Consider the following 15,809-nt stretch of genomic DNA (forward strand, 5'->3'; position numbering starts at 1 on the left):
AATTTCCTGCGCCAAACCTCAAATAGCAGCTTGATGGTAGGCAAAAAAAACCCTCCAGCATTTGCCCAGTGAAGGACTTGAGGCTGTTACACATCTTATGCCTGCCAGAACAAGGCCATTTTTAATTCCTCCACATGGTTGCTTTAAGCACCCACTATGAGCTCTGAGGGACGCGGGTGGCGCTGTGGCTAAAAGCCTCAGCACCTAGGGCTTGCCGATCGAAAGGTCGGCGGTTCGAATCCCCGCGGCGGGGTGCGCTCCCGTTGTTCGGTCCCAGCGCCTGCCAACCTAGCAGTTCAAAAGCACTCCTGGGTGCAAGTAGATAAATAGGGACCGCTTACTAGCGGGAAGGTAAACGGCGTTTCCGTGTGCGGCTCTGGCTCTCCAGAGCAGCTTTGTCGCGCTGGCCACGTGACCCGGAAGTGTCTCCGGACAGCACTGGCCCCCGGCCTCTTGAGTGAGATGGGCGCACAACCCTAGAGTCTGTCAAGACTGGCCCGTACGGGCAGGGGTATCTTTACCTTTTACCTTATGAGCTCTGTGGATGCAGCGGCTCAGCACATGGGCTAGGCAGTTTTGACAGCGTTGTGTCTCAAACAGAACCCAATTCTGTGGTGGTATGGAAAAGCATTGCCCAGTTCAGCTAATGTGCCACTGTGCAGAAATAGCTGATGACATGGTAAAGCAGCTTAGACGAGGCAACTGAACGAAGATTAGGAGAAATGGAACAGTTCATTTTGAATCATGTAGAAAGTAGATGGTATTTATCCTTTATCAGGTATGTTTTATACTTGTGTATGAATGAAAGTTGTACTTCCAGAAGGCGCTGGAACAGATTGTGGATTTGAATTATTTGACAAGTATTGAAACCTCGTGGAACTTTTCTAATTTGCTGATCAATTTTACATCAAGGAAAGAACTGGTATATTAAAGGCTTAAAATAACGCTGTTAAGATATCAAAGACTTCCACTCACCCTTTGCTCTCATGGTCCTTTATTTCCTTATTAGGCACCAGCCATAGTGCTCATTCTGTGCAGTCCAGCCTTGTCAGACACTCTCCTGCTCGTGCCTCAGTTGCCAGCCAGTCGTCCTATTGCTACAGCAGTCGTCATTCATCCCTGCGCACGTCCACTACTGGCTTTGTGCCTTGCCGACGCTCCTCCACCAGCCAGATCTCCCTTCGCAATCTTCCATCGTCCATCCAGTCGCGTCTGTCCATGGTGAACCAAATGGACCCCCCAAGCCAGACAGGTGTTGCCAACATGCAACATGGCCTACCTTCCTCAAGCAGCTCCAGCCAAAGTATCCCTGCCTGCAAGCAGCATGCCCTCGTTGGATTTCTAGGGACAGAGGGAATGAGTAACGTTACTGATGCACAGCCAGGCACACATGTGAGCCCTGTCAACCAGACACAAACCAAAAGGGAGGATGTTAGATATAGAATTCAGGTAAATCAGCTTGAATAGTAGTAGCAGTAGGAAAAATAACATTTATTATTGTTGTTGTTGTTTAGTCGTGTCTGACTCTTCGTGACCCCATGGACCAGAGAAAGCCAGGCACTCCTGTCTTCCACTGCCTCCTGCAGTTTGGTCAGGCTCATGCTGGTAGCTTCAAGAACACTGTCCAGCCATCTCGTCCTCTGTCGTCCCCTTCTCCTTGTGCCCTCCATCTTTCCCAACATCAGGGTTTTTTCCTGGGAGTCATCTCTTCTCATGAGGTGGCCAAAGTATTGGAGCCTCAACTTCACGATCTGTCCTTCCAGTGAGCACTAAGGGCTGATTTCCTTAAGAATGGATAGGTTTGATCTTCTTGCAGTCCATGGGACTCTCAAGAGTCTCCTCCAACACCATAATTCAAAAGCATCAATTCTTCGGCGATTAGCCTTCTTTATGGTCCAGCTCTCACTTCCATACATCACTACTGGGAAAACCATAGCTTTAACTATATGAACCTTTGTCGGCAAGGTGATGTTTCTGCTTTTTAAGATTCTGTCTAGGTTTGTCATTGCTTTTCTCCCAAGAAGCAGGTCTCTTTTAATTTCATGACTGCTGTATTATTATTATTAATTATTTTATTATTTATACTCCACATATCTGGTTAGGTTCCCCCAGCCACTCTGGGCAGCTTCCAGCAGAATATAAATACATAATAAAATAAATCTGATTCCCAGTCTTCTTTACAATCTTTAGAATCAGCACGCACCACTAGCCAGTGAGCGGTATGTTAGTTTTTGACCTCTTGTGTAATGCAATATTCTAGAGAATGGAGCTGAGGTTCTTATGGTAAAGTATCTATATAGATGATATACTTTCTACTACTCACAAATACCTGCAGGCTCCAGACCAAGAAAGATACAAAGGTTTGAAAGAGGCACGCGATTTGGCATGTTTCCAACACAGCTTTTGAGCTTTAAGGCTGCCTTACGATGATTGTCATTCTTTTCCGCATACCCTATGCCGACTAGTAACCTTAACTGATCAATCTGGAGTTCACAAATCCTTCAAAGCATTACATCAACTAGCTGGCCTTCCCACGCTATAGGTGCAGCGTAGGAGATTAGGAATGTGGTCCTGTTTTATTCTACGTACCAAAGCTTATAAAATGAAGAGATTTGCATGCCTAGTATTAACTAGCATTGTTAACAAATTTTGGAAGATTGGGGAAATGGGTTTACAATGGGGGAATATTAAATAATGCAGCTCCTTCCCTGTGTACTGAAGTGGTACTGTCCTAGTACAATATCCTTTTTCCAATAGCAGAAGTGAGAATTTAATTTCCATTTAAACAGATTATTCCAAAATATTTTAAACTTTTCCTGTTGCAGATAATGGATCCCAGCCAGGTATTGGAAGGGATCAACTTGTCCAAAAGAAAGGAACTGCAGTGGCCAGATGAGACGATACGGTTAAAAGCTGGAAGAAACAGCTGGAAAGACTGGAGTCCTCAGGAAGGCATGGAAGGCCATGTAAGTTGCTCTCTGCAGTGGATTTTTGGGATTGGAACATTTATCCTAACTGTCCATTGAACATACAGCACAGGACTATGTATACTTCATGTTTTAGAATAATTTTGAGCATTAGGAAAAGCTCAATTTTGCAGCCTGTAAGTTATGCTACATATATGGTGATTTTCATAATCACCATATTATTTACCTTTCAGAAAGTATATCGAAAATGGAACTCATGCATGCAATAAGTTACAGCAGTCTTGCTAACCTGACACCCATGAGTGCCGCATTGTCTGCAGAGGCTTTCATTGGTGTCCCTTGGCAGGTTTCCCAGACTCTGAGCTTTCAGGTAAAAAAAGAAGTAAGCTCTAGCCCTCCTTGAAAGAAAGTTAAGAGGCAAAATGTGGAGGTAACTTTTAAGTGATTTTTGTGAAATACAAGTGTGTGATCTGTCCACATTGTATATTTTTCCTGGTACTGAGGAATAGACCATATTGTTATTAGATGGTAACAGCATCAGACTGGGGGGGGGGGCGAGAGAGAGAGAGAGAGAGAGAAATCAGTATTGTGTAATAATAATAATAATAATAATAATAATAATAATAATAATAATAATAATTTATTATTTGTACCCCGCCCATCTGGCTGGGTTTCCCCAGCCAATCTGGGCGGCCTCCATAGAAACAAAAAATACAGTAAAATATCACAGATTAAAAACTTCCCTGAACAGGGCTGCCTTAAGATATCTTCTAAATGTCAGGTAGTTATTTATCGCTTTGACATCTGCTGGGAGGGCGTTCCACAGGGCGGGCGCCACTACCGAGAAGGCCCTCTGCCTGGTTCCCTGTAGCTTTGCTTCTTGCAATGAGGGAACCGCCAGAAGGCCCTCGGAGCTGGACCTCAGTGTCCGGGCAGAACGATGGGGGTGGAGACGCTCCTTCAGGTATACTGGGCCGAGGCCGTTTAGGGCTTTAAAGGTCAACACTAGCACTTTGAATTGTGCTCAGAAACGTACTGGGAGCCAATTTAGGTCTTTCAAGACCGGTGTTATGTGGTCTCGGCGGCCGCCCCCAGTCACCAGTCTAGCTGCCACATTCTGGATTAGTTGTAGTTTCCGAGTCACCTTCAAAGGTAGCCCCACGTAGAGCGCATTGCAGTAGTCCAAGCGGGAGATAACCAGAGCATGCACCACTCTGGCGAGACAGTCCGCGGGCAGGTAGGGTCTCAGCCTGCGTACCAGGTGGAGCTGGTAGACAGCTGCCCTGGATACAGAATTGACCTGCGCCTCCATGGACAGCTGTGAGTCCAAAATGACTCCCAGGCTGCGCACCTGGTCCTTCAGGGGCACAGTTACCCTATTCCGGACCAGGGAGTCTTCCACACCAGCCCGCCCCCTGTCCCCCAAAAACAGTACTTCTGTCTTGTCAGGATTCAACTTCAATCCATTAGCCGCCATCCATCCTCCAACCGCCTCCAGGCACTCACACAGGACCTTCACCGCCTTCACTGGTTCTGATTTGAAAGAGAGGTAGAGCTGGGTATCATCTGCATATTGATGGACACCCAGTCCAAACCCCCTGATGATCTCTCCCAGCGGCTTCATATAGATGTTAAAAAGCATGGGGGAGAGGACGGAACCCTGAGGCACCCCACAAGTGAGGGCCCAGGGGTCTGAACACTCATCCCCCACCACCACTTTCTGAACACGGCCCAGGAGGAAGGAGCGAAACCACTGTATAACAGTGCCCCCAGCTCCCAGCCCCTCTAGACGGTCCAGAAGGATGTTATGGTCGATTGTATCAAAGGCCGCTGAGAGATCCAGCAGAACCAGGAAACAACTCTCACCTTTGTCCCTAGCCCGCCGGAGATCATCAACCAGCGCGACCAAGGCAGTTTCAGTCCCATGGTGAGGCCTGAATCCCGATTGGAAGGGATCCAAATGGTCCGCATCCTCCAGGCGTGCCTCAATTGGGACATAATGGGAAGCGATAAGGTTTTCAGGAGTGGATGTCTCTTTGAAATGTGCTCATTTGTCCCAAAAGATCGGTTTAGAGTTGGGATTGTTTGCATTTCTTTTCTTTCAACACCTCTCCTCTTTCAGTTCTTCATACCTCTTCTAGTGGTTGCTACACTATAAACTACATTATGAGAAGGAAAGACACCAGTGCGCCCTCTGTTCAGCTAGCATACCTGCAGATAGATATTGAGCAGTCTTTGAGATGGGGCAGACCCATCTGATGGGCAAGACATGGAAGCGTAACCTTGGTCCCCCCACCAATTAGGGAGAAGATGATCATCCAGTCTGGGTCATTGCCTTGTCTCCATAGTCTTTCAGAATGATGAAAGTTACACTATCTTAAGTTTTCTGTGCTTGTCCTTCCTCCAGGTGATTCACCGTTGGGTGCCTTGCAGCAGAGATCCAGGAAGTAGATCTCACATAGACAAAACCATCCTGTTGGTCCTGATTGAAGACAGATATGTTCCTGTGATTGAAACTGGAGTCCTGGAACTTGGGGCTGAAGTGTGAGCTGCTTGGACAGTTTAGCTGCTTCTTGTCCCTCCGCAAGGTTTAGAAATGAGGTTGGGTTCTCAGGAGGATGCTCCTCATGCCTCAAGTAATAGAAAAAGACTTGAAATCAAAGTGGTTGTGTGTCAATCTCTGGCCCAAAAATAAATAAGGGGCGTTGCTTTTATTTTTATTTTTCAAGTTAGCTACTGAGGAAAACATTTTGCATGAAGGGTAATGTTCTGTTTTATACTTCATTTTATGCATTACAGTGCTTTAAAAGAACCCCACATTTTCCAGTTTTAAAATAGGAACATCTCGCTTTTCTAATCGTTTTGCCAAAAATGGCCATGTTTTGTCACAGTAATGTGGATTCCATTCATCTTTTCTTTTTTCTTTTTTAAATAAAACAACCAAGTAGCGTATAAATCTTGAGTTCAGTGTAAAGCAGAATGGTGGGTTTATTCTTGGCAAGAGTGACCAGACTTAAAAGATTCTTATTTCTTGTGAGTGAAACGTTTCAGTGAGAAAACTGCACTATTTTTTTTTTATGGCAATGCACTAAAAACAAAGGGTCTGAGGTTGCTCAGAACATTTATTTATATATGTATGTATAAATATATAAAAAGAAACAAATACCATTATTTAAATTGCCTTTGGGATTAACCCCCTCCCACTCCATGTTCATACTGATGGTAGGACCTGTGCCATTGATCCGTTTTTCTGGCTTAATATACTAGATTGTGCATCAGTACATTCATATTGTCCTATTCACAATATATGGCGGAGTACAAACAATTGCACAATAGCATGCCAGAGGTGCCACTCCGGGTGAAACCAATGGATGGCACAAATGTGCAGTAATTTCACCTTGTTACGAAGGGCCCAATCACACTACTGTGCATCTTCTGTCTCTACCTTTTGCTGCTTTCCAGCTCAGAGCCAACTAAAAGATGCTATTGGCATCCTTTGGAATAAATTTTTACTTTTCCAAGGGAAATTGGATGAGACCCAGTGTTTTAAATGGGATAGTGGTTTTCTATGTGCATTTGGACTTCTTCCTATATTCAGTCTGGTGAAGCAGCTGGAGGGTTGTTGTCGTTGTCGTTTTTATTTTTAATTCAAGGAAAAATACAGGAGGCACAGCCTGACTGTCATATCATTTGTACCATTTCGCCTTTTAGCTCCCTTTAGTCATTCTTTTCTGTGACTTGAATTTTATTTTCAGTGATTATATATTCTATAATAACTGTACTTCGAGTATAACTGTGAAATTGAATTATGTTGCATATCTTAGGTTTTACTGTGTTTAGGTTTGTTTGTTTGTTTGTTTTTATCCATAGTGTGTGTGTGTGTGTGTGTGTTTTCAGGGAAACAATTTACTCAAATAACATTGGGACGAGGAGAGGAAGCTGCAGCTTCTTAATGTGCTATTATTCTGTGTCTTGCCCCCAGCAGTCATGATAAATTGTGTTATGTAGGGATTGTTTCCTGTGTGCGATCTGGAACTCTGCAGGGCTTGATAGGAAACTCAACACAGTCTGCAGCTGTAGCTTTTAGAAGCAGCCATCTTTTTATTCTCTGGAACTTTCCAAGTATTGCCTCAGTTTAAAAGCTTTATGGGTGATCTTGCAAGGGAAGAATTGCAGTAAAATTAAAAGCATTATACACCTAATGAAAGAGTTGAAGTACTTGTGACCTAATGTGTATTAATGTCCAAATACAACTTGCCCTATGCCATGAACTATAGCCTTTGCACTATGCAAAGTGTCAATGCAATGTTGTTTCTAGTAAACTTAGGATCACACATTAAGGTCACACATTGAGCAAAGGTTTTCATTTCCCAGTAATGTGAATTTCACTGCATGTTTCTCATGCATGTGAAATCACAGGCTTAACTTTGGGAGCAGGAGGTAGAACATGAATGTAAGAAAACTATTGAAAGGAATTTGCTATTCTGGCCTGGGCTAAAAGCCTGTGTTCATTAATTATCACACGAGTGTCTGAATGTCTTCAAATTAGCACCGGGCTGTGTTGGCATTTTCATCATTTTATAGGCATGAGAGAAACCAGCCTGTATGTTGACAGGTCATTCTTGTATTCCTTCTCAATTGACACTTTTAAATTTCATTTATCACTCCTATCTTGAGTTTCCCAAGACTGTTAAATGATGGACAACCAGTCATTTAAAAAAAAACCCAGTGATCTCACACACTATTACACCCATCAGTAAAAGCGTTTTTTTAAAAATAAAATAAAATGTCAGTTTGACTAAGGCAGTGACTTGAGTACATTATGACAGGTCTGTGCTAGATTCTTCTGAGCAAAAATATTCTGCTTTCCCATTTTTAACATGCAGCTGGTGACAAGTACCCTACAAATCTGCGACTTAGAATATTGCACTCTGGTTGCACTTGATCCAAGATTCATTTTTTTAAAAGATATGGTAATTTTAAGGCTTCTGATGTGTTCATATATAGATCCTTTTGTAATTTGGTACATTCAGTTATTGAACCCAAGTCCCTAGTATGCAAGTCATTAGCTCAACGTGGTTCCAGTTGCACCAGTATTAGGTAGAAATCTCATGCAGTTAGCAGTGAAAATATCTCAAAAAAGTATGTGACCACAGTTTCACCCTCAGGTTTTTTAGGTTGCCCATATTCCATTAATTGGGAAAGAGCTCTGGCTTTCTAGGTTCTTAATGTATGGTCACCCACTTAATACATAGGGAATTTCTATCCAAAACCCATCTGCTTTTCTCTTTGAGCACTACATTAGGTGGGTTTGTTGACCAAAAAGTAAAATTCTACACAGCCTTCATTATATGGAGGCATAATACAGTATAATCCAACATTTTCACGGATTATAACCTTTCCAGCAAAATGTGCAATTTTTAAATAATAATAATAATAATAATAAAAGCTTAGCACTTTTCTAAACTCTGCCTTTCAATACTTGGCAATATTGTAAGTAGCTGGTAATCTGCTGGATTAATTTTTCTCTGTGCTTAGACTAGCTTCTGAGGATAGATATTTAGAAAGTTTGTGAAAATTAGTTTTTCTACAGGTGATATTTATAAATGTATAACGACTACCCGACCTGGGGGGAATCATTAAACATAGAAGCATGCTTAACTTCCCAGTTGATGCGCTGGGAAAATAAAGCAAAATCTTTTCTTACCTCATTTTGAAATGCTTTGATTTTTTTCTAAAGTACACAATCCTACTCATATCCGATATTGCAGTAGTGAATTGTAGACTTTTTTTGGTAAACCAGAAAATGCAAGGAAGTTTTCAACAGAAGTATTGCTGTTTTTCTTTTTAAAAAATCTCTTAGAGGAGCGTCTGACACGTTTCTGATTTCAATTCTGTCATAACTTTACCTCCCTGTCTTGTCATTTGGGAGCTGATGGTGACAGAAATGTACGAAAACACTGGCCAGATGTACACTCTGAATGGTATGGCAAGAAGTCCTTAAACTTTGCTTTGGGACAAAATGTTAGGAAAGCAGGCATTGAAATGAACTATTGTGAGATCAAATAACCCAGTAATGTCAGTCTTCTTGTTAAAAGCCCCTTTTAAAAAAGTAATACCTTAACTAAATGAAGTGGTATAAATGTAAGACCCTTTCAGAGCATCTAGAAATACTTCATATTAGGTATGGGGTCAAGCCACAATGGTATTATATACCTAATTTTATTAAGGGATTTTCTTTTACCTATTATATAGGTTTCTACTTGTCTGGCCTTACTTGGTGTTTAAAAACATGATGCCCTTTGCTATGTGATGCTAGACAGTGTAAGAAATTATAGCAGTATTTAATCCGTGCCTTAGTAAAATGATGGTGGGTACATAACACCTTGGTGGGAACTACAGACCTTGACTAGTTTTCCCCCAGATTTGTTTAAAAGGCTGTTTTTAAGATGGCTGCTCCAGAAGGCTTCAGGGGGTGTAATGCAAATACTTTTTAAAAAAAAAACAAAACAAAACCCTGCCATTGACTTTTGACTGTGTATACACACAGCCCTGTACAGTCGCTCGCTTACGACTTCGACTCTCATAGCTTGAAGGTCAAACTTGTTAGCATCCTTGTGAAACTTAGCCTGACAATGAACTGCAGGAGGGAGAAAACAGAGCAAGCAAGCAAGTAAACTGAGTTTGAAACGGGATGTGGAATATATATATATATACCTTGCATCTACCAGCATATGGAGATTTTACCAGGGATAGGGGCATGTGTACTTGGTGTGTGTGCGCGTGTGTGCGTGTGTGTGTCTGCGTGTGTGTGCTGTTGGAAACAGCCTGTAAATATTGTAGCTGTTTAAAACTGGGGAAAGCTGAGGGGGGTTTGTTTTCAACATGCATTGAAAAGAACAGTATTGACAGTGGAAAGAAACACTGAAATAAAAAAAGTCTTTTTCCTCTTGTTGTCCTTGGTTTTGTTTTCATTTTTATCTTTTGGTTTCTCACACCTGCGGCTTTTGTAGGAGCACCACCCACACTTTTCACACTTTCCCTGTGAAGAGTAATATCTAAAAAATTGAGGGTCACCTCTTGATCCGTGAAAGGAGATGGTGGTGTATTGTATGCCCACTGGCTCTGCTTGGTGCAGACTTCAGGGTTGGAAGTTCAGAGCCCCGCAATCTGGAGGGATCTGAAATGTCACTAGAGAGTTAACTGGCAGCTGATAGGTTGAGGTGCGCAAGGTGCGGGACCCAGCTATGAAGTTAAGCACCACACCACCCAAGCTCCAGTCACTTGTGATCTTCCTTTCCTAGAAGAAGAAAAAGAAGAGTTTGGACTTGGAGTCTCAAAGCAGCTAACAGTCTCCTTTCCCCTCCTCCCCCACAATAAACACTTTGTGGGGTGAGAGAGGCTGAGAGACTTCAGAGAAGTGTGACTAGCCCAAGGTCACCCAGCAGCTGCATGTGGAGGAGCGGAGACGCGAACCCGGTTCCCCAGATTACGAGACTACCGCTCTTAACCACTACACCACACTGGCTCTCCTACACTGGAACCTGTAGGAATGGCACTCGCAGGGTGTGGGGCAGCATAAGACACACCACAGCGTGTTTAGCCGCCATGCCCTCTCTTCGACTTTTTGTCTCCTCAGCAGTGTACTGTGCCCTGTCTCTGTCCTTTGTCTCCTTTGCAGAAGGGTTGCTCAGTTTCCTCTCTGATGGGAACATGACGTGGTGGAACAGGTAGCGCAAGCCACAGGGCAACACCCAGAGGGCTTTGGATTGGAGGAGTACAAAGGGCAGTCGTCCTGAATGTATCTGGCTGGTTTTGCATATCTTGCTAACTAAAAGAGCTCTGCGAAGCTCCTGAGTGTGGTTCGCACAGCCCACCTGCACCAGCCCACTCCTGTATCGTCTCAAATCCTTCAGGACCCAGAAATAAAAATGGGGAAATAAAAACGGTGGGTAATCAGCCTCAGCTGGTACTTTGCTTTGTAGTGCTCTGCGCCCCAAAGCTTTTGTTTATTTTAAAAAGCAAGCAGACTGGGTAGTCAAATGAATGTTCCAGCCACACAAAAGGGTTAAAAGAAGAAGGTGGGGGAGCATTTAGGGAACAGCACAGGGTGGCCAACGCAGCAAGGAAGAGACAGTGACCACCACTGTGTTGGAGGCTGTGAGAGAAGGCCTCACCAGAGGCGGATTTAGGGGAGCGCAACCCGTTCAGTTACACTGGATGCCAAACCCTAGAGGGTGCCCTAGGGGCACTGAATTTTGGCATCACACAAGGTGCCGCTGAAATGTGAGGTGAGGAATCAGGTGGGGAACCTTTAGATTTCCACTTCTTGCTCAAACTCCAGCTTCCATCGGCTCCTACAGCATGGCCCCAATAGGATCACTGGGAGTTATGCTTCAACAGCAACCAGAGGCCCAAAGCTTCTCCTTCTGTGGCCTACATCATATAAATAGTTACATTGCCTATAACAGCATTATGTGATCACTGCCAAATTATTATTATTATTATTATTATTATTATTATTATTATTATTATTATTATTATTATTTATCATCATTAATTAACTTTATATAGCATCCTAAAATACACACTGTATTTATTCAAGTCTAATGCGCCATCGAATCTAATGTGCACCTCAAATTTCAGTACCTTGAAACCAAAAATGTAATGGTGAATGTAAATGTGCCGTCAAATCTAATGCACACCTTAATTTTTGCAATGTAATTTGGCCAAAAAAGGTGAGAATTAGATTTGAGTAAATGCGGTAATGAAAACAGAAATAGCCGAATAACACCCCCCTCAAAAAAACATATTAAAAAGTTTAAAACTATTTAAAGAAATTGAAAAACACAATGAAAATCACAGTACAAATTCAGTTTTGTACTGAAAAGTCACATTCACAAGTCAACTTTTAAAAACCAAATTGGTGTGATTGATCATAACCATAGCACAAATTTTTCAGCTATAATTTCTACCAGGTTACACTCACATTCCCCTTGTTTTTTGAACCAGAAACATTTCTAGAGGAAACTGCTGGGCTACTGCAGGGCTATAATAAACATGCATAGGTTTCTTTCAGCAAGTAAGAGCACTGGTCCATCGTGACCAATACGGTCTACTCTGACCATGCAGGGCCTTGGACAGAAAATCTTTCTACAACAGCTACCTGTGGACCTTGCCTCTAGAGTTATGTACTGGATCTGGAATCTTCAGCAAGCAACCTTATGAGGTATGGCTGAAAAATGAATCATTACATTTAAAGTCTTTCAAAGCATTACATGTTCACTATTTGATTAATGACTCTTCTATTATGGGTAGGCCAATAATACCTTTTTGCAAGGGGAAGGAGAGAATGTTGAAGGTAACAGAATCAACATCTGTTGCTTGCTGCCTGAGTGAATTTTGGCTGAAATAAGAATTCCATGTTCACTCTCTTACCTGCTAACTAGGTAGAAAGTTGAGCTCAGTGTTGTCATTACTGCAGAGATGCTACTGAAAGCCATGAGACATAACGAAGACTCCCCAGGGACAATGTTTATAGAGAATAATAGCAAAGTGCAAAGCCCTTGGGGACCCTAAATAAGACGAAGAGCATCCCTCTATGGTAGCATTGCACAAGTAATTGATGAGTAGGAAGAGAACCAGTTTTGAGGAGAGAATAGCAGAAGTTGGGCAAGCGAGTGAAGCAGGAATGATAAACTGTATCAAAGGTACAGAGGATGAGGGCTTGGGGGGTGAGGAAGGCATGAGTGATTTTCACGAGGACAGTTTCAGTGGAGTGTAGTATAAAAGTGCCCAAAAGCAGAACTGAAGGAGAGCGAGTCACAGCAGTGGCAATAAACAGCTTGTTCCAGGACATAAAGAGTAGAAGGGAAATTGGGGCTTAGTTGGAGAGGGAGGAGGGAGGTTACTACCCATGATGACTTTGTATGCTGCCGAATACCCACTGCTGGAAATCACAGGAGAGGAGAGTGCTGTTGCCCTTAGATCTTGTTTTGCATGTTTCTCATGGACATCTGAGATGCGGGTGGCGCTGTGGTCTAAACCACCGAGCCTCTTGGGCTTGCCAATCAGAAGGCTGGCGATTAGAATCCGTGCGATGGGGTGAGCTCCCGTTGCTCTGTCCCAGCTCCTGCCAACCTAGCAGTTGGAAAGCTGCTCACACCAGTGTAAGTAGATGAATAGGTACCACTGCGGCGGGAAGATAAACGTCGTTTCTGTGCGCTCTGGTTTCCGTCACAGTGTTCCGTTGTGTCAGAAGCGGTTTAGTCATGCTGGCCACATGACCTGGAAATCTGCCTGTGGACAAATGCCAGCTCCCTCGCCTTAAGCGAGATGAGCGCCACAACCCCATAGCGGCCTTTGACTGGACTTAACTGTCCAGAACAGGATGCTGAACTAGATGGGCCACTGGCCTAGCAGTGCTATCTTATGTTCTTATGGATCAAGTGGTTGGGTGTTTTTTTGTTATTTGATTTAGAATTGGGGAAAGAGTGTGGAGTTTGGATGGAAAAGCAGCTACAGGAGAAAGGTAGGTTATAATTTGCAAGGGGAGGGGATCCAGGTGGGACACATAAAAGGGTTAGATAAAGATAAGTAGTGTAACTTGCAGAATGGACTGTGCACTGTGCCTGAGGGAGACCATACGTAGGTAATATTGCAGGGTATATATTGAAGCATTCAAAGGTGCTGTACTCTGAGCTGACACACATTCTGTAGCACACAGGACTCCTTTGGAATCCAAAGGGAAGGGAAAATGCTGACTACCACTGCAACAACCCTTTCTATTTCTATTCAGCATTCACAGTGTGCTAGTCGCTGCACAGAAGATGAATGGAATCCTCATTTTAAGATAGTGGCTTAGATCCAAAGGTCTGTGGGTTGGTGTTCTGTGCACACCCTGCAGCTTTCTCTTTTAACCCCTTGACCCCTTGCAACACATCTGTTGCTAAGCATAAGGAATGGAATGGTGAGTTATACAGCTGTTGTGGGTTGTAGCAGGCGGGATCCTCTTGCCCATGGGGCACTTTCGTTTCAAGCCGGCACCTGAAATCTGTGAATTAAATATTTCATCGAATGCTTCCCTTACCACAACCGATCTAATTCAGATACAAATAATGTAGATTCCACATGCATGAAAAGCTTGTGAGAGTGGAGTGTGAGAGTGGAAAGCCAGGCTAACTTCCATGAAACAACCATTGGTCTGCAAAAGAGTCCTGAGCAGATGTAGTACAAAGAAGATGTAGTACAAAGATGTCTGCAAAGGAGTAGTACAAAGAAGTCTGCAAAGGAGTCCTGAGCAGAAGTAGTACAGAGAATGTAAGGGCAGCCCTTCTGGATCAGGCCAGTGGACCTGCTAGTGCAGCATCCTGTTTTCACAGAAGCCAACCAAATCCCCACGAGAAGCCTGCAAGCAGGACCTGAACACAGCACTGCTTTCCCCTCCTGTCGTTTCAGCAATTTGGGCATTCAGAAACCAGAGGCAGCAAATAGCCAGCATGGTTAGTAAGCTCCCTTCTCCCTCTTCAACCAGCCCCAATCTCCCTTCTACTCTGTGTTCAGTGCCCACCCCCCTGTCCAATTTCCTGTCTATTCTTTATGCCGTTGATAGCCTTCTCTGAGAGCCAGTGTGCTGTAGTGGTTAAGAGCGGTGGACTCGTAATCTGGGGAACCGGGTTCGCGTCTCCGCTCCTCCACATGCAGCTGCTGGGTGACCTTGGGCCAGTCACACTTCTCTGAAGTCTCTCAGCCCCACTCACCTCACAGAGTGTTTGTTGTGGGGGAGGAGGGGAAAGGAGAATGTTAGCCGCTTTGAGACTCCTTAGGGTAGTCGTCGTCGTCGTCCTCCTCCTCCTCTGTGAAGTTGTTTAATCCACTTTTAAACCCACCAATTTTGATGGCCATCACTGCCCCTTAAGGAAGCAAGTTGGCTATGCATTGTAGTTGTGGAGAAGTACTTCCTTTTCTCCTGAATCTTCCAACATTTAGCTTCATCGGATGTTCACAAGTTTTGCTGTTAAGATGAGTGTGTGCCAGCTTGGTATTTATTTTATTTGAAATATATCCTGCCTTTCTAGAGTCTAGGTGGTTTATTTATTGAGCAGGTGTGCAATATCACATGAATAGCACTCTTTATTTATGTGAATTGCAGAGATAAAAATGAACCAGGGTATAAACCATTTGCCATGAGCAATGTCAAAAGTACAGCTTCACACCAACATGATTTTGCTCTTCCCACCTGACAGTATACATAATTTCATGCCGAGGAAGCAGCGTTCTGCTGAATTAGGGGAATGGGAGCCTTCATCAGTTCTTGGTGACATTTTTAGCACGGATTTGTCTGCCTAATCCTAGTGATATATTCACACATATATATACATGTAATTGAGTTAAATGTAAAAACTGTAAAATATCCAAAGGGTAATATAATTATGTTTATTTTTCAAAATAGCCTCATGTATTTCAAGCTGGTTCTTTTTTTAAAAAAAAAATGATTATAATTGCTAATGCATTTTTTTGATGGGGGGAGGAGCTGTTAAGTTCAAAACACACTGGATCATTTTGAAAATAAATCTGATTGCCTACACACATTCAGGTACTGTATTTTTCTTCTTCTTCGGATGTTGTTTCTGGAATGAATCTAAAACGCCCAGCAGGTGGCAGCAGCAATACAATCCTGCAAATGTGAACTAATGATGCAATTCAATGCAGGCTCTGATTGGGAACAGTTGTGAGGCACTGTTTAATTTTGTTTGGCATAGTTATATCCCGCTTTTCTATTGGGGTCCTCAAAGCAGCTGGAAACTTAGTAAACAAAGCAGCTGTGTCTTAGAACCCCACGTTCGTAAACTGAAAACAACCAGCAGCCCCCCCATGGGAAAG

At 43.2% G+C, this 15,809-nt stretch overlaps 1 protein-coding gene across 1 annotated transcript in view; it reads left to right on the plus strand.

The window, feature by feature from the left end:
* Positions 1 to 9,881, plus strand: part of PCNX1 (pecanex 1) — an 81,517-nt gene extending 71,636 nt beyond the window's left edge. The window contains exons 34-36 of the mRNA XM_083399245.1: positions 955 to 1,449; positions 2,826 to 2,966; positions 5,335 to 9,881. Coding sequence (XP_083255371.1) covers positions 955 to 1,449; positions 2,826 to 2,966; positions 5,335 to 5,475 — 777 coding nt within the window. The 3' untranslated portion in view covers positions 5,476 to 9,881. The remainder of the gene's footprint in view (positions 1 to 954; positions 1,450 to 2,825; positions 2,967 to 5,334) is intronic.
* Positions 9,882 to 15,809: the final 5,928 nt, after the last annotated feature.

The sequence above is a fragment of the Podarcis tiliguerta genome (genome assembly GCF_965153285.1).
Source record: "Podarcis tiliguerta genome assembly, chromosome: 1".
Classification (NCBI taxonomy): Eukaryota; Metazoa; Chordata; class Lepidosauria; order Squamata; family Lacertidae; genus Podarcis; species Podarcis tiliguerta.